Source organism: Palaemon carinicauda, chromosome 27, assembly GCF_036898095.1.
Source record: "Palaemon carinicauda isolate YSFRI2023 chromosome 27, ASM3689809v2, whole genome shotgun sequence".
In the NCBI taxonomy this organism is placed as follows: domain Eukaryota; kingdom Metazoa; phylum Arthropoda; class Malacostraca; order Decapoda; family Palaemonidae; genus Palaemon; species Palaemon carinicauda.
This window is the reverse complement of record NC_090751.1, coordinates 90,642,694-90,662,180: the sequence shown is the minus strand read 5'-3', so window position 1 is coordinate 90,662,180 and position 19,487 is coordinate 90,642,694. Positions and strand designations below refer to the sequence as shown.

Genomic DNA, 19,487 nt, shown 5'->3' with positions numbered 1-19,487 from the left:
TTATTTAGTAAGATGTTCAGTATATTTGAACAAACTATTGACATTGTATAGTACCCATAACGGACTATTGGAGTCTAGAATGTCATTTCGTCCTCTGTTCAAAAGGCAGTGTCATTCTCTTTGAAGGTTTGGGTTCATGATATTAGGAGTAAATTTACGTTTCTTAAATTTTGCAAAGGTTTCTTTTCCTAAGACAGTCTAATAACATTCCAGTTTGGTATTCAATACAGGGTATTAAGATAGAAAAATTTTATGAAACAAGATATATTAACATGAAATTAACAAATATATTTACATTCAAGGTACAATAACGTATTTACAAATACAAATTCGTTTATTGCTAATAATCATCATCATCATCATCATGTAATATACCTCTTCTTCTATATCTCTTTTCTTTGAAATCACAGGATTCTACCAAACTACTAACATACTGAACAAGGTTATCACAAGAAGCTTCAAAATTTGAAGATGATTCATCCAAGCCCCGAGTCTCAATAATAATTTCAATGAGTTGACTCAGAGCATTACGAAGTTCAATGAGGAAATTACCAGTTCTGAAAAAGTCAAGAGAGATTACTATACATATCTTCAATTTCAGAGTAAAAACTAATTATAATTTGTTGATATTGCTGAGGATCATATGAAATGTGTAATTGGTTTCAACCAATTATCTTGTTTTTTCATCACTTCCTCTAAATTAATCTTGCTCACTTTTATTACAGCATGGTATAAATATCACAAATTTTCAAGTAATTTGTATTTTTCCTAACATACTTACCTAGAACTACTTTCTTAGGAGTTACTGGTAACTCTTCCCAACTGACCAGAATTTTGTGTAGTTTACCCTATTCCTGTTTTCTATGGGGGCAACCTCAGGCGGAGTGATACACGCCCTGAGGCGACCCGGGATCGGATAGCGTGCTAGCTTAGGTTGTGCTCATCAGTAAGTTTCGTCGGAAAGGTTCTCCTCAGCCCTGCAGGGCCCTCGGGGAAGGATGGGTGGGCCATAACCCGAAAGTAGTTCTAGGTAAGTATGTTAGGAAAAATACAAATTACTTGAAAATTTGTGATTTGTTCCAACACGGAGTACTTACCTAGAACTACTTTCTTAGGAGACTTAAACTTTAGGAGGTGTGAGTGTCCTGCAGGGACAAGGGACCGAAGGCTGGAAGCACGAGGGGGGGGGAAAGGAACCTAGATAGGAGACTAGGTTCCGACGACCGCTACTAGAAAACCGTACGAAAATAGGGGAAACTACCCAAAAAAACTATCTTAGTGTCTAAAGTGGCTTACCCCTGTACAAAACACTTCCGAGACGTATCCCATGGTAGCAAAGGTCTTTTGAGTCACTTCCACGCAGGGAATCAAGGGCCAGGGGAAGGATGATAGGAGGAAAGGTAAGGGATGAACGCGTGTCTCTTGGGCTTACCGCCCATGGCTTCCCCGGGGCCATGACCTTAGATCTTTTGAAAGGCCGAAATGACCGGACCAAGGATTTCCTTGAACAGTCCTTCAGGTAGTGCTCCATGAACGTGGACTGTCTGGACCAGGTGCCCGCATTCAGGATTTGGCCCACAGCCATGTTCTTTTCAAATGCTAAGGTGCTAAGACCCCTAATATCAGGAGGCCTTGGTTTGCCTGAGAGAGGGGTTCCCGAGACGTCGTAAGCCCTCTTGATCACTTGGCGTAGCCAGAAGGAGATTGAATTCATGGAGACTGGTTTCTTCACACGTCCTGTCGAGACGAATAAACTCTTGATCTCAGGGCGGAGCTTGGATGTCCTTTCCAGGTATTTCCTTACTGCTCTAACTGGGCATAAGAAAAATTCCTTTGGGTTGTCAGACCGAGGGATCCCTTGCACCGAAAAATCCTCAAACCGAGGATCCCAACAAGCCGGGTTCTGTGTTTTGGCCACAAAACTAGGGACGAACTTAAACGAAGCCTCACGCCACCCCTTTGAGTGTGAGACCTCGTACGATAGTCCGTGTAACTCACTAACTCTCTTTGCCGAAGCCAGGGCCAAGAGGAAGACTGTTTTGAGGGCGAGTTCCTTATCCAGGATGTCCTTGAGGGGCTCGAAGGGCGGTTCTGACACGCCTTTGAGTACTCTAGCTATGTCCCACGGCGGTACCCTCACCTTCTGGGGGGGACATGACTGCTCAAAACTCCTGATGAGCATCGAGATGTGTTGGGAGGCTCTTAAGTCAATGCCTTTTAGGAGGAAGACCTGACCTAATGCTGCACGTACCCCTTTTATGGCTAGAATGGAAGTGCCCACCTCGTCTCTGAGGTACACCAGGAAGTCCGCTATGTCATGAATCGAAGCCCTCAAGGGTTTGATATCCCGGGAAGTGCAACACTTTGAGAAGACTGCCCATTTTGCCTGATAAATTGCGATTGAGGAATGCCTTAGGTAACCTGACATCCTCGCTGCAGTCCTCGATGAGTATCCATCCTTCTCCAGGAGCCGCTCGATAACCTCCACGCGTGTAAGCGGAGGGATCGAGGGTTTTCGTGAAATTTTTGGAAGCGGGGCTGACGGAGGTGGTCTGGCCTGTCTGGAAGCGGCCAAGTAGGAAGAAGAGCTAGTTCTTTTAGGTCTGCGAACCACTCCCTCTCCGGCCACCAAGGCGCAACCAAAGTCATTTATAGATTGGCCGTTGTTCTCACTCTGTTGAGGACTTGCCTGATCATCCCGAAGGGAGGGAAGGCGTACACATCGAGGTCGTCCCAAGGGTGTTGGAAGGCGTCCTTGAACGCCGCTGACGGATCTGGGACTGGAGAACAGAACACGGGGAGCTGGGCGTTCGGACATGTGGCGAAAAGGTCTACTACCGGAGAGCCCCACTTCAGGATGACTGCTCAAGCTACTCCCGGGTGTTGAGTCTATTCTGACCCTATCACCTGGCCTACTCTGCTGAGGCCGTCTGCCGGTACGTTCTTCTTTCCTGGGATGAACCTTGCTGTGATTTCGATCCCTTCCTTTGCAGCCTATTCCAGTAGTTCCATCGATAGAGCGCATAGCTCCTTCGACTTTAGACCCCCTTGCTTCTTTACGTAGGCTACTACCGTGGCGTTGTTGCACATTAACGCCACGGTGTTTCCCCGGAGGAGGTGAACGAATTCTTGACTCGCCCTCAACACGGCCATCATCTCTAGAATGTTTATGTGTCGCGTTGCTTCCTCGCGGGACCATTTTCCTTTTGTCGACTCGTCGAGTAGGTGAGCCCCCGTCCCAACCTTCCTTCGATGCGTCCGTGAACAACAGCATCTCCGGAAGGTCGGGTGCGAAGGGCATCCCCTTCTCGGTGTTCGTTCTGTCGTTCCACCACTGTAGGACTACCTTCGCTTCTGGTGAAACCGGAACCACCTTGAGGGGATTTCTTCCTTGGTCCAGTGTTCCTTCAGGTTCCATTGAACCGCCCGGAGTTTGAGTCTCCCCTGAGGTACTAACTTCTCTAATGACACTATAGGTGACCTAGCAACTTCTGCCAATCCTTGGCCCTCCTGCGTTGGTCCGTCAGGAAGAGTTGCAGAACTCGCTCTAGGTTTTCCAACCTTTCCAATGAGGGGAAAGCTCTCACCAAGCGGGTGTCCAGGACCATCCCCAAGTAGGTCATCCTGGTGATGGGAATCAACTGGGACTTTTCTAAGTTGACTGTGATGCTTAATTCTTTGCAGAGACGGAGCAACTTCACGCTTTGCTCCCTCAGTTCTTCTCTTGAGGCTGAAAGAAGCAACCAATCGTCCAGGTATCGGATCAGACGAATGCCCTGCTCGTATGCCCATACGGAGACCGTCGTGAAAACTCTTGTAAACACTTGAGGGGCTGTCGAAAGTCCGAAGCAAAGGGTCTTGAATTGCAGGACTTGGGTGTCCCACTTTATCCTGAGGAACTTCCTGCTGGAGGGGTGAACGGGTATTTGAAAGTAAGCGTCCTTGAGATCCAGGGACATCATGAAGTCCCCTTCCCTCAAGGTGGCCAACACTGTCCTCACAGTGTCCATCTTGAAGTCGGTTTTTGCCACAAACTTGTTGAGGGCTGACAGGTCTATGATGGGCCTCCACCCCCCTGTTGCCTTCTCCACCAGGAAGAGCCTGCTGTAGAACCCCGGGCCGGGATCCTCGACCGGTTCCAACGCTCCTTTGGAGATCACGGACGACACCTGTTTTTGCAGCGCCGCCCGTTTCAAGGGGTCCTTGGGTATCAACCACTTGGCCTGTAGGGCCGGAATGAGTGGGGGAGGTTCTGCTAGGAAGGGCAGTCTGTAACCTTCCCTCAGGACTGTCGCTGTCCAGGGATCCGCACCGTAATCCCGCCATGCTGGCCAAGAGTGTCTGAGGCATCCCCCTACTTGAGGCTCCTGTAGGAGTAGGGGGCCTTTCTCCCTATCTCCTTCTGGAGGAGCGGCCGGACCGACCTCTCCTTGAGTTGCCGAAGGACGGTCTCTAGGCCGACATGGAGCCAAGGGGCCGAAGGAGCCTCTCTTCTAGGCTGGGTAGGAGATGCACGGGATGAATGAGGGATGTCCACATAGGGTCTCCTGTGCGCTGGTCATCTCATGGGGAGAGGCCTAGGCTCTCCCACGTCCTTCATTTTCCTCACCCTCTCCATTGTCTGTTCCATTAACTTGAGGGGGAAGATCGACTCGTCCCACACCGAGGTATTCCTCAACTTCCTCGCTTCTCGGTCGGGCAGTTTCCTCACTAGCTTGTTGAGGACTGTATCCCTCTTCCGCAGAACCCAATTGGTGGCCTGGGAGAGAGATTGATACGACAAAAATTTTAGGGCTTTGCCTCCTGAGCTGATCAACTCCTTCAATAAGGACTGGTTCTCCGGGGGGGAGAGATCATGTGATGACTGAAAACCCACCAAAGTGCAGACCCACCAGTCTAACCAGGAGGACACGTAAACCAAATCTTGAGCCATGTCCTCCATCATGGAAGTCTCCGTAGGGGAAAAGCACACTGGGGCCGTGGACGCCCTGTCTTCAGCAGCACCCTGGTTCAACGTGGTTATCGCTGACTCAACCGCGCGGGGCCCTCCACAACCACCTTCAGGCACATAGAACCTCTTCTGTGTCCTTAGCCCAGGGAGAAGTTTCGAGGAACTCTGGCTCCTAGGGGCGTCTGCCAGGCCGGCCAAGAACTTATCGATGTGCTCCATCCCGAGCTTGACGTCAGGAGCTAGAGGGAGAGCTAAGGAGGACTTGTGCTGCACAGGATTCTCCACAAGCCTACTGAGTCCGGAGAGCCAGATCTGTTCTGCCGAGGGCTTGGGCTCATCTAGCCGATGGTGCCGTCTTATGAGGGCCAATACTTTCCGATAGGAGGAGATGTCATCTGAAGAGCACTCTCCTCCTTCTACCAGGGCCTCCGTCACCAGACCCTCTGTACGAGTATCTTCCGTGACGGTGGTGGTGGTGGTGGGGGGGGGATAACGTTGGACGGGCCTGCCAGTGGCTCGGGCGGACCTGCAGAGGTGAAGGTATCCGTCATGGGATTACCCTGCTCTGCGGGGTTTCTTGTGTCAGTGGGATTATTCCAGACCGCTGGATGCCATTGGTGCTTATTGAAATCCCCCAAGGTGCCTGCGGCTGACGCCACGCCTTCCATCTGGTGAAGCGCCTCCCTCCGTAGGGCTGATGTAGTGGAGGCCTTCGTGGACTTAGGTGCGTCATGGGGGGGGGGCTTGGTTCGACCTCCCCTGACAGGACTCTGGTCTGTAGGAGGAGGAGGGGCGAGACGGTGGAGATGAGGCCCTGGGGAGCCAACCGGAAGCGCCCGCAGCTGTGGTAACCTTAAACAGCTTGCTCCAGGGTACCGTGTTTACCCACTCCTTCGATCTACTCCGTTTAGCCTTCTTCTTGGAGGGTCTGGACTCCTCCTTGCTTTGTCTGGAATGGGAGCGGGACTTCTTCTTACGGGACCTCTCCCGCTTCCTCTTCGTGGACTAAGTGGCTCCGTCCTCCGACGATGATGAGTCCTCCGACGAGGACTAGTAAATGTGTTTGTGGTAGCTCAAGTCCAACTGATTACCGCCCAACTTCCATAACTCCCATATTATCTAAAGATTTTGAACGTCTTTAGGCAAGTCTCAATTTGGTTTTCGTAAAGGCGTTGGAGCATATGATGCTCTTACAATCTCCAGTGCTGTACAGAAATCCCTTGATTGTGGTTAGGAAGTTTGTATTATTGGCCTCTATTTTAGTGCTGCCTTTGACTGAGTTAATCATGAGACGTCCCACTCAGCAGGGGGAACTCCACGTCGAATCTCTGGTGTCGCGGGCTGAAGAAAGATGGGCGGGAACGTTGACGAGGGCACTGGGGGAGACCGAGGAACCTTCTTACGGGCGAACCAATGATCAAACTCCTCCTCTAGTCTAAAGGGTGACCTGAAGGGCATCCTAGGGGGATCCCAAGCAGCGGGGTCCGAATCAGATGAGCCTTCTTTCTCGGCGTCTCCCCCACTGGCTGAAGCACCTGAAACACACACCCATGACGCTGGGGAAGAGGTAGCACCCGACTTACCCCACATAGGATCTTCCGTAGAGACGGGCCCTTCGGGCACCAGGACCTCGTCTCCCGAACACACTCCCGCAGCTCCCTCAGGCCCCTCACATGCCTGAATAACACCAGAATCTTCCCCCTCAGGCAATTCAGACTCCTGGGGAAGGGCAATGGGTCGCTTCCCCGCAACGGACTTACCTCATTCCCTACTCTGGGTAGGAGAAGATGAAAGGGAGCCCCGTTCCGACGAGGCATCTGGCGACACCAACGAAGAAGACACGTTGGCTTTCTTAGGCGACTTCTTGGCCGCTATCTTCTTCTTTGTGCCGTAGAGGACCCACTGGATCTCGTTCCATGACTCACACTCCGAACACGTGGTGGTAGGGGAGCACACCTTGCCCCTACATGACGAACACAGCGAGTGGGGGTCAACCTCGGGCTTGGAAAGGAAAGCCCCACAAGACTTCCCGGCCACAGGCCCAGGGCAACGGCGGGGATGCTCCATAACGCAACACTAAGACACAAAGAGACACAGGAACACAGAGGAAAGGATAAGGATATGGACACGTGGGAAACGCATGGCAGACACAAAGGGTCGCACAGGGTAAGAGAGAGGGTGGTGCGATGGTAATCACGTCGCGACCAGAAACTTACTGAGGAGCACGACCTGAGCTAGCACGCTATCCGACCCCGGGTCGCCTCAGGGCGCATATCACTACGCCTGAGGTTGTCCCCATAGAAAACGGGAATAGGGTAAACTTCACAAAATTCTAGTCGGTTGGGAAGAGTTACCAGTAACTCCTAAAAAAGTAGTTCTAGGTAAGTACTCCGTGTTGGAACAACAATATTTTACTAAGTACTGTGTTCATTAATTAAATCTTGGGACATTTATTATTTTTATTATTATTGCTAGCTGAGCTACAACCCTAGTTGGAAAAGCAAAATGCTTTAAGGCCAAGGGCTCCAACAAGGAAAAAATGCACAATGTGGAAAGGAAATAAATGGATGATATGAGAATTAATGAACAATTAAAATAAAACATTTTAAAAACAGTAACATTAAAACTTTATAAACTATAAGTATTTAAGTCAGCCTGTTCAACATAATACCATTGAAATTAATTGCATGACTAGTATTACGAACAGGATGGAACTGTCCGGGAAGATCTGAATGTAAAGGATGGTCCGAATTATAAAAAATCTTAAGCATCATCCATAACAAACTAATTGAACAATGGTGCCTTTGAATACAGGAATAAGAAATTTGACAGACCGTATGTTCCCCTCCAACAATTAAGGATGAGAGAATCAGCAGCTGAAGAATAGATAGGAAACAAGGTAGAATGAAAGAATTGAAACACTTCTTCAGAATAGAGTTATCACCAAAAATCTTGATAAACTTTCTCAATAAAGAAATTTTTTTTGTGCAATTAAAGAAGTCATAGACCTAATGTGTTTCTCAAAAGTAAACTTGCTGCCACTGTCCTTGGCCTACTTACAATCATACTTCGAGCTTTGTTAGGATTCAACTTCATACCCCATAATTTGCACCATGCACTAATTTTATCTAGATCTCTATGAAGAGATTTAGCAATCCTAGATCTACATTCAGTAGATGGAATTGATGCAAAGAGAGTAGCATCATCTGCATATGCAACAAGCTTGTTTTCTAGGCCAAACCACATGTCATGTGGCCAAGAACACTACCCTGTGGAACACCAGATAATGCATTCCTATACTCACTATGGTTCCCATCAAAAACCCTTTGCGATCTATGAAACGGTCGAGAGAAAACCAATAAGGTAATGAATTAACGAGTGTCGGTACCTCAAAATCTTAAACAGACAACTGTAATACTCCACTTGGGAGCAGGGATCTCCAAAACGTCGGACATCTTCAAAAACACAGAGCAATGAAAAACACGTCTGAACCTTTGCTAGTGCTAAGGAGGAATGAAGGTAGGGGTGATGGGAGGATAATCGTAGTACAGGCAGCAGTTGGGTATTGTTGCAGGGGATGTTGATGAAGGAGAGAGCTAACTGGTGAGGGACCTATGGTCATGGTTCTATCACGCCCCAGTAACTACCTGTATACTGACACTCATTGAGTGAGGGAGCTGGGTTAATTCCTGGCATTCCATGCATTCCTTTTTTCTCAGGTATATTTAGCAATATTTATGCCTTAGAAATGGTGCTTAAGGAGCATTTCACGGAGCGACACAGGTTCCTCGCCCAGAAATAGATTTTTCCTTCGTCAAAATCCCTTAATGATGCTAAGAAATGACCCATCCACTCGCAACTGTTTGAGTTTGAAAGCAAGGGCCTCATGATTAACTCAGTCAAAGGCAGCACTAAAATAGAGGCCAATAATACAAACTTCCTAACCACAATCAAGGGATTTCTGTACAGCACTGGAGATTGTAAGAGCATCATATGCTCCAACGCCTTTACGAAAACCAAATTGAGACTTGCCTAAAGACGTTCAAAATCTTTAGATAATATGGGAGTTATGGAAGTTGGGCGGTAATCAGTTGGACTTGAGCTACCACAAACACATTTACATAGTGGAGTAACATTACCAATTCTCCAACTAGTGCTAAAAGCTCTTATTTTTAACTTACGCATAATAAGAGATAACTTTGAAGTGAAGAAATATGCAGTCTTAATAAAAGAAAACAACTGGAAAAATACCATTTGGGTCTACACCTCCATAAGCTCTTTTTTGCAACTTTTACAGGTTGTCCAAGGTAAGGTCACGTTCTTCAGCTTTGCCGTCGTCGGCTGCCTCTACTTCTTCCTCACTCGCTGATCTTGTCATTTCGACAAGGTCCTCGTCGGTTAAGGGCTCCAAGTGGCACTCGATCAGTGAGTTAACGTCATCCGACATCATGTCAGAGAAACGTTCGTTGGCTACTAACCGTGCCAGCCCCACAATCCTATCTACGGCGGAGTGGTGAACTTCGTCTGGCGTAAATCCCTTATAGTCATGAACAACGTCTGGCCACAATTTTCTCCAACTTGCATTCAATGTTTGCTGTTTCATCTCATTAAGAGCTTTCTGAATGTTGGCCACGCACGGTGCAATGTTTTATTCCCGCCAATATCTCTTGAGGCTGAAGTCCTCGTCGCCTTCGTCGATGGAAGAGACGAGGCCCTCCATTGTGGACCTCATGTAGAGGGCCTTGAAGGGCCGAATAACCCCCTGATCCATTGGTTGTATGAGGGAAGTGGTGTTGGGGGGCAGGAACTCCACTTGGACCCCATCACAAAGCTGATCCGCCTGCACAGTCCATCAAGAGGAGGACCTTAAAGGGCAGCCCATTATCCGCGAGGTACAGCTTCACCTGTGGGATAAAGCTGTTCACGAACCAGTCGAGTGTGATGTTTATTACTCATCTAGTAAACAAGCAGCAAGGCTTTGCTTTTGTTTTTCAAAGCCCGAGGATTCAAGGACTTGTAAATTAAGGCAGGCTTGAGCGTGAAGCCCGCGGCATTCCCGCACAAGAGAGAGTGATGTGATCTTTGTGGGCCTTGAACCCTGGCTCCTTCACTTCGTCCTTGTAAAGGAAAGTCCGGGACGGCATCCTCTTACAGAAAAGGCCAGTCTCATCCACACTGAAAACCTGCTCCAGGAGATAGCCACCTTCTTTAATTACTTTCGGGAACTCGTTCTTGACGTAACAAAAAGCTGCCTCTTGGTCAGCTTAGGCGGCCTCCCCATACAAAGGAACGCTGCGAAGGCCAAAACTCCTCTTAAATTTCTCGAACCAGCCTTGCTGGCAACAAAACCACATTTTTCTTGTGGAGCAGGATCATCATCATCGTCGTCATCATCACCTTCGTCGTCTTCGTCTGATTTTCCTTCAGGAACTAGGCTATCATACAGGGTTTTGGCTTTGGTTCGAATCATGTTGGTATCAAGACTAACCTTCTCTTCCTGACAGTCTGATATCCACATTGATAACTCATTTTCCATTTGCACAATCGTCTTATTACGAGGAGTCACAACACGCTTAGTGTCCTTGGAGAGTGTTATTGAGGCAGTTTTACGTATTTTCATTTCATCTTTTTTTACGTAGCGAACCGTCAATTCATTCACTCCATAGATGCGGGTAACAGATGCATAGCTACTGCCTGCCTTAGGCATGTCCAATAATTTCACTTTCTTGTTCACCGTCGTCATTTTTCTCTTCTTCTTGGGTTCACTACAGGATGTAGAAGGTAAAGGACGTTTAGGAGCCATTTTAAAGGGCATAACAAGCACTATTTTACACTAAAAAGCACAAGAAAATGGCTAAAAGTTTCACGCGGCAAGATTAAGCAACACAATCGAAGCGGGAGAGAACAAGGAATGCAGTCTCCCTTTGCGGGGCGGACGGCAGGGAGAAATGCTGAGTAAAGCTTCTTGGCCAATTAGCTTGCGAGATTCTGGAGCCAAGATGGCCAGCGAATTAAAGAGGTGGATTTTGAGTTGTGCGCCATCTCCATGTTGATACCTGATGTTCTACTGTACTCTCTGCCTTCTGGTAGCGCCCGCATAACTCTCTCACCATTTTTTCTAATATTTGATGAAAATTTTTGAAAATCCGCGATGCACTGAGACTGCAAAATGGCGAGGGATTACTGTAATCTTAACAGAGTGTGAGGCTTCTCAGCTAGAAACTGGGACTTTGGGGGGTTGGGGGTGTTATCAGCAGAGCTAATACTCGAGCACACATCTAGGTTCTCCTAGGTCATTAACATTTACAATGTCATGATTTGGTTATTCTGTTTTAACTCTCCCTTGGACGACTTTCATTTCCCCAAGTCATTTCTATTGTGACGGGAATAGGAGGCAGAGGAGTGGGAGAGTCCAGCTTACTCCCATTGTAAGAACGTTCACTTCAAGCAACTGAGTGCGAGGTGGAGAAATTGAAGTCTTTCTCAGAACTCGATTTACAAGGTGAGAGTTCTCAAAACTCTGCCATTTAGAATGCCTAAAGCGAGGACCACATTTACAGCATCTGCCACTAGTTCCTTCCTTGTAGGTAGTAGGTTGGCCAGGGCAGCAGCCACCCATTGAAATGCTACTGCTAGAGAGTTATTGGTTCCTTTGACTGGCTAGACATTGTATCCCTCTCTGGTTACAACTCATTTTGTCTTTGCCTGCACATACACCAAATAGTCAGTCCCATTACCACATTCTCCTTTGTCCTCATACACCTGACAACACTGAGATTATGCAACAATTCTTCACTCAAGGGATTTACTACTGCAATGTAATTGTTTAGCAACTACTTTCCTCTTGGTAAGGATAAAAGAGACTTTAGCTATGGTAGGCAGCTCTTCTAGGACACTCAAAATTCAAATTATTGTTCTCTCTTATTGGGTAGTGCCATAGCCTCTGTACCATGGCCTTCCACTGTCTTGGATTAGAGTTTTCTTGCTTGGGGGGGGGGTACACGTGGGCATGCTGTTCTATCATTTCTCTTCTTGTTTTTCTGAAGTTTCTATAGTTTATATGTGAAGGACCTACTGTAATTTTATGTTGTTACTGTTCTAGAAATATTTTATTTCAATTGTTTATCCCTCTATTGCAGTTTATTTCCTTGTGTCCTTTCTTCACTATGCTATTTTTCTTTGTTGGACCCCTTGGGGTTAGAGCATCTTGCTTATTCAACTAGGGTTTTAACCAAGCATGTAATATTAAAAATCTGTGTCAAATATGGGAGTGATTTTTGGGTAAACTTTCCTTGCACCTTATCTATAGTACCTTTTGAACCTGCAAAGAATTATCTGAAATAAGAGTGATGTTATTTAGAACATGTAGTATTATCATCATGAACATTAGGCCAAGCTCTAGTGTGTGGTTTATCCTGACGATTAATAGTTCTGTTATCAGCAAAAGACAGGTTTATTATTAGCGTAAGTTAAGGTTTTATCATACGGTTTCCTAACCTACCTAACTCTTGGTCAGATTAACCTAGATGACGACACCTTCCATTCCACTAAATTATCTATCATCCATTCACTCATAAATAAAGCCACACTCTCTTGCTCTTTCCCTTTCAACCCCAGAGTAGTCCCTTAATGCAACCCTTAGGTTGAAGTTGGGAAACCAAAAGGTACACTAGATTTATTTGTAAAATCCCACTTACAACTCGCGTTTCCTCACAGTCAAATTTCAGGGGAGGGGAGAAAGGTGCTTTGCTCCAGAATTAAGATAACATTCCATAATGTCCCTACCTCCAATATGTCAAATTTGTATATAATTTGCATTTTTCCTAAAGATACAAACCTTAGCTATTTAATAGGGGTATTACTTTTGGCGTAGCTGAAATGACGAGCCATTAAAATTTAGCGAGGATTAACTAACCACACCGCTAGTTAGCGGGGGCAGGGGGGTTAGTTTGCTACCGCTCCCACTCACACACGGTGATTTAGCTCACTTTGCTTGGAGGTAAGACTTCAAGGGGGATAGGGCTGGCGGGCAAGTTTGCATAAATAGCTAAGGTTTGTATCGATAGGAAAAATACAAATTATCTACGAATTTATTATTTGTTCCGTAAGTGGAATACAAACCTACGCTATTTATTTATGGGCAACTCACCCATTAGGAAGGGTGGACGTCCCTGCCAATCTGGCTTTTAGCTTTACCCGGGGGTCTCCTAATCTGAGTATGGTAGTACTCAAAATAAGGAGTCTCTGCGCCTCACTAAAACCTTGCTAAGCAAGGTCAGCGGCCTACACAAGCTGTGTTGAGATATTCAGAAGTGTAACTGTCTATGTAAAGTTATTCATTGTCTTTTTGTAAGAAAAACTTGTAACCCAGACTTTCCCAATGCAGTACCACCTCGCCGGGATATGGGGACGCAACAGTATTAGCTTAATACTAGGTACACAAGAGAGCATGATATACCTACAGTGGTTTGAGGTCAGCTTAAGCAGAGCACCCAGGATGTTGCTTTCCCCAAGAGAGGGGAGGATGAAGAAAAGAATAAGAGTCAGTCAAACCTTTTCATTCACGCAGACAAAAACCGGGCAACAGTGCCCTTATCCTTCTGCTACTTCTCCAATAAGGAGCTTGAGGTATACAACCAGCTGTTGTGCAGCCACCACAAGACCGACAGAGATCGTATAGAGTTCCTGTGGGTCACGTCTTGCAGGAGAAAGGTTGTGAAAGTCACCTGGAGCATTCACACCCTTGCTTGTAGAACCCGAGTCACACAGTAATCTGCGTAGAAGGGCCAGGGGCATAGCTATGCCCCTGACATCGTGGGTCGACTTGTTGGATGAGGATCTGTATTCACAGCGTAATTGACGACTGAATCCAGAAGAGATGATGTTTCGGTGATGATCCTCTTGTCTCTCCCAGTGCTGATGACAAAGTGAAGGGACCCAGGTGGGCTGTTGCCGTTCTCTTGAGGTATAGCATCAAACCTTACTTCGGGTACAGTAACAGATGGTCTGGATCATCAGTTACTGAGTGGAGACTTGTTGTCTAAGAACCGTCACCTCTGGAGACTGTGTCTGGCAACATACTCGGGGACGAAACTGAACGTTGCCTTTCACCCTTCTCATGAATGGGCGATGTCAAAAGAGAGACCACTTAGTTCCTTGAATTGTTTGGCCCCTGTTAAAGAGTGTAGGAACACTGTCTTATAAACCAGGTGAAAATTTGTTGCCTGGTGAAGTGGAACGTAAGGAGGTCTCCTTAGAGACCGGAGAACTTGAACCATGTTTGGAGAGGGTCTCAATTCTGACTGGGAAAAGGCAAGTCGTAAGTCCGCATGAGTTGGGAAAGATCTAGCTATGAAGGGATGTCACTTCCGTACATTTTGAAGGCAAGGCTCAAGGTTGAGTGATCGTCTTTACCTGCTGAAACTGAAAACGGGGGTCTTATCCTCCTGCATATACTCGAGGATTCCGCTATTGCTGGAGTAGAGGTGTCGAGTGGAGAGATACGCTTTCCCATGACACCAAACACAGGAGACGTTATACTTTGCCTGGTAGACTGATGCTGAGGAATTCCTCAGATATCTAGACAACTTCTTTGCAACTTATTGCAAAAAGTCTCTGTGAGAGAGGAGGTACTGGGTACCTGTGGTAGATGTCAAGAAGTGTGGTTGTCTGTGACGTGGGGAGGGTTCTTTTGGAGGCTCTATCAGGAGCTGCAGAAGGTTTGGAAACTGTTCTGCATAATGCTATAGCAGAGCTATGAGAGCCCTTAGGAGTCTGACTGATGTTCTAGCCAGAGAGCCTTGGGGTCTAGGACTGGGGAACAGCGGAATCCTGAGGCTCAGGGGCGTTGCGAGTAGATCCATAGTTGGAGAACCCAGTAAAGTCGGGACTTTGTCGGCTACAAGGTGATCCAAAGACCGTTTGGTACACATTATCTGAGATGCTGTGCACAGATTGTCGGCGAGCACGTTCCTCTAGTCTGGAATGGAGTGGGCTGATAGTGGTACTGAGCAGACTATGGCTCATCTTAGTATTTATACTGTTAGATGGGAAGAGGCTGCGAGCAAGTTCCTTCTTGCTTGTTGATGTGAGCCTCTATGTGGTGTTGTAGCTCATCACATCACTGAGTGGCCCATTAGGAACTGATGAGGCTGTTGAAGGGCTGGAAAGTTGGCCTTCATCTCTAAGAGATTTAAGGGGAACGTCCGCCATGGGGTTTTGACATAACTTTCAGAAATCAAAAATCGTTTTATTGCTTCTAGGTATGCATAAACATATCGTACATGCTTCCCAGAAGTTTCAGCCAATTATTTTTAAAAATAACGAAGATATAGCGGTCTTTAAATGATGACATCATCCTTACTGTGTCGTCTGCATGACTGAGTTTGACAAAATCGTCTTTGAGTGTTATTTTTGCATATCTATAGTGATTTTTTCACTTATGTTTTGAACTATCGTACGTCTGGCAGAAATGGAAGGCATTGGTAAAGCGTAGTTGAACGAAATCTACTCCTCAGAGAACAGAAGCCAAAGTTTCCAAACACTTACAGAAGTTATAATGCATGCGTTTGTTTACTTGAAGTTCGTACTGTATATAGATTGTTTTCACAACTTCCTCGGGAACTTTATAGCAAGGCCAATGTTACCTAAGGTCATAAAAAGAACAAATAGTCAATCATTTTTCCAAACAATGAAGATACTGTATAGTGGTCTTTAAATGATGACGTCATCCTTACTGCGTCGTCTACCTGACTGAGTTTGACAGAATTGTAGTGTGCGTGTGCGCTCTCTCTCTCTCTCTCTCTCTCTCTCTCTCTCTCTCTCTCTCTCTCTCTCTCTTTCTCTCTCTCTCTCTCTCTTTCTCTCTCTCTCTTTCTCTCTCTCTCTCTCTCTCTCTCTCTCTCTCTCTCTCTCAAAAGTTCGTATGTAGATTGTGCTTTCATAACATCCTCGGGAACTTTATAGCAATTCCAATGTTACCTAAGGTCATAAAAAGAAAAAGATAGTCTATTATTTTTCCAAACAATGATGATATAGCGGTCTTTGAATTATGACGTCATCCTTACTGTCGTCTGCATGACTGAGTTTGACAGAATCGTAGTTATGTTTATTTTTGCCCCCCCCCCTCCTCTCTCTCTCTCTCTCTCTCTCTCTCTCTCTCTCTTTTTCTGGCAGAAATGAAAGGCATTGGTAGAGGGTAGCTAAATGAAAACTACCAGCTGCGAGGACATCAGCAAAATTTCCAAAGACATATGGAAATTATAATGCAAGTGTTTATTTACTTGAAGTTCGTATGTAGATTGTGCTTTCACAACGTCCTTTGGAACTTTATAGCAATGCCAATGTTACATAAGGTGATAGAAAGAACAAAAAGTAAATGGAGAACAAAAAAAAAAAGAACCAAGAAAGAGGGAAACATGAATAAGAGTAAAAGCTGAAACCTGCTAACTAAAACACTGGCAACAATGAGAGATCGCTGGCAACTCGTAACATAGGAATAGTAAACTGAGGGTTCAAATACCTCGTTTAGGGTGCATTTATGTAAGAATAAACAATAAAAGTTATCATAATAATATCATCTTGATTTCTTTAAGAAAAGAAGCGAAAATTTGTTGCAAATCTTTGGGAGCTCATAACTTAAAAACATACTTATTCACACTTAGGTACATTTTTCTCACTTATTTGTTGTTCGATATTAGAGAGAAAGATATCATTGAAAAGAAGAATAAAAATCCCACAATTCTGTCAGACAAAACTTTTATTTTCAATTTATATTTTTTTTCACTATTATTTTCCGTATAGACGAGGAAAAAAAATAAAAAATTAATTGAAAAAAAACCATTAAAGGAAAATCAAAATTCAGTCTGACAGAATTGTTCGGTTGATAGAGTAGTTTTTATGGTAGAAGTTTCAATACAATTGGTATTATAATAGTGGGGAAAAATGTACCTAAATTTTTTTTTCAAATCATGATTTTTCCTAATAAATCTAAAAGTTTTTGATCAAATGACTTGAAATTTTTATATGATGAAGATATTAAGTATGTCTAAAACATATATAGAAAAGGTGTCATTTGGATCATTAGAAAAAAAATGGCGGACAGTCCCCTTAAGTGGAGATACTTTCCTACTCTGTCCAGGGGCCTGTGGTGGTGTGGTGCAACACTATGGTCCCTCCTCTCTTCTTTTGATGTGTCTAAACACAGCATCAAGTCTAAGGGGTGAGGAAGGATAAGAAGGTTATACCACTCCTAAGATTCTCACTGACATCCATCCCTTGAGGTTCAATCCAAACTTCTGGTCCCATGTGGATCAGAATGTCCGGGGAATCAAAGGCATGATTCCAATCGGTCTTAAGCCACCACTGGAGAGAACTACAATTGAGGCGGCCGTTGGAGGCTAGACAGGCCAGAGATGATGGGTGTCCGAGAAAAAAAAAAAAGGTCACTCTGTGGAAAGACCGAAGCACAGAGCCTTGAACTGGTGTTTCATGTTTTGTCTAAACTGAATCTTCAATCCTTCCTAGAAGATGCATGGTTTGGGCCTGGAAGCATGCGTCCTTTAGGTCCAGCATGCTAGTGAAGACCTGTGGTCTTAGCCCATGTGCGAACTCCTTCAACATGGTGTGGACATCGACCCAAAGGGACAGCTCCTTGCGGATCCTTTCGCATGGGAGATTGTTGACGCTGGGGTATTGACTCATGGCGGAAAGGATGGGACGCGGTACCCTATGTAAGGATTCTTCCCTGGGAGAGAACTCCTACAGCTGACAGAAGTAAGGGAACATTTAACCCTACCATGCGCTGTGATGGGATTGATGTTATTCCTTAGAACAGCATCGTTCTGACGAATGTTAATCAACGGTTAACGGCTGGATATCGTGGTTACTGTGCAGTTGGAGAATGCTCGCGAGTAGTCACCTGTCGACAAGCCACTGATGGGGGCTGCTGATCATTTGCCGATCACTTTAGTGGATTGGTGTGATGGCGAACAAGTGTGGTGTATGCCTTCCGATCTAGGGAACCACGGGCAGAGGTCGACTAGCAAGTCTGAGTGATGAACTGCCGGTTAACAGCGAACTGTCAATGATTGGTGAATCGTCGATCTGTGAGCCAAAGATGGTAACTGACAGGCAGATGAAGGCTGTCTGGTCAGTCAGCAAGGGAAGGTTGGCAATAGAGTTGGTGATCGGTTTGGAGAGCCCTGAGATACAGCAGAATGGTTTAATGATCGTCAGTTGGTGATCGGTAAGCCTTTGATGATCAGCGCTTAATCGCGGATTGGCGATCGATGAGCTAGAGATCAGCAAGCTGATGATTGGCTGGTCAGAGATCAGCGACCTGAGGTTGATGATCAAAGAAAGACGAGCTGCCTAACGGCGATCTAGTGATCAGCAAACTGATGATTGGTTATTGACTAGCAATCAGCGATTGGCACGCTAGCAATCGGCATGCTAGCAATTGGAGATCGTTAGTAATTGGCGAGACTAGAGGTCAATGATCAGAGAGAGATGAGCTAGAAATTGGCGATCTGGTGATCGGCGAGCTAGTGATCAGCAAACAATGATCTAGCGATCAGTGGGATGATGACTTCTCATTGGTAGAAGATGAGCTACAAATTGGTGATCGTGCTAATGATAGGCTGTTTGCAACGTTCAGATTGTGTTTGCTGACAGTGGTACTATCAGGAAAAAACTCCTGAAGAGAAAGAAAACAAGAGTTCCGATATAAAATGTCGTTGATTTGCATTGGAAGATGGGATCTTGAACCCTTCAGTGAAGCCTCTTCCTTTTTCCCGGCGAGCATGCTGTAATGTGTTTGCGGGGAAGGGAATGGGGCAATGGTGACCTGTCAACAAGTTTTCATTCTTTTTGCCTGTAGTGCGAGTGCATAGGAGAGTACTGGAATGCCACCAGCATCTGGTGTTCCCAGGCGATCACTCATCCAAGTACTGACCAGACCCAACGTTGCTTAATATCGCTGATCGGACGAGAAGCGGTGTTTTCAACGCAGTATGGCCGTTGACCATCGTTGGCGCACAGGATGATGCTGGTGCTGTTTCTGATAAAGCGCAGTTTTCAGTGAATGCGCAGAAGAGCGCTGGAGAGTAGGCAAGAGCTGGAGCATTGGCAAGCGCTGGATCTGAGAGCGCAAGTGCGCCGAAGAGTGTTGGCGCGCAGTAAGGAGCTGTGCAGTCTCCCCAGAACTCAGTAGGAGCGCACGCTGGATCTGAAAACGCATGTGTGCCAGAGAGCATTGACACGCTGTAAACTCTCCCTAGAATGCACAGGAGCGCGCGCGTGGTTGTGCGAGTGCTCAGGATCGTGAACATGCAGGCGCGATCACGGGCGAAATCTCGCACGTAGGACAGCACTGGCGAGCGTACGCAAGAGTGCTGGCGGGCGCACGCGGGAGAGAGTGCTGGTGCGCGCACGCAAGAGAGGGCTGGCACGAGCATAAGTGTTGGCGCGCGGTACAGTGCTAGCGCGCAGGAGATTGATGGAGTATAGGACAGCAATGGCGCACGCTGAAGACGCT

The 19,487-nt window shown here is 46.2% G+C and overlaps 1 protein-coding gene and 1 pseudogene across 1 annotated transcript in view; both read right to left on the bottom strand.

Moving 5' to 3' along the window:
* Positions 1 to 248: 248 nt before the first annotated feature.
* The window catches only part of LOC137620795 (ATP-dependent RNA helicase DHX30-like), a 175,152-nt gene continuing 155,913 nt past the window's right edge, over positions 249 to 19,487 (bottom strand). Inside the window, exon 17 of the mRNA XM_068351234.1 lies at positions 249 to 557. Within this exon, the coding sequence (XP_068207335.1) occupies positions 341 to 557 (217 nt within the window). The 3' untranslated portion in view covers positions 249 to 340. The remainder of the gene's footprint in view (positions 558 to 19,487) is intronic.
* On the bottom strand, positions 18,857 to 18,975 carry LOC137621257 (5S ribosomal RNA; annotated as a pseudogene).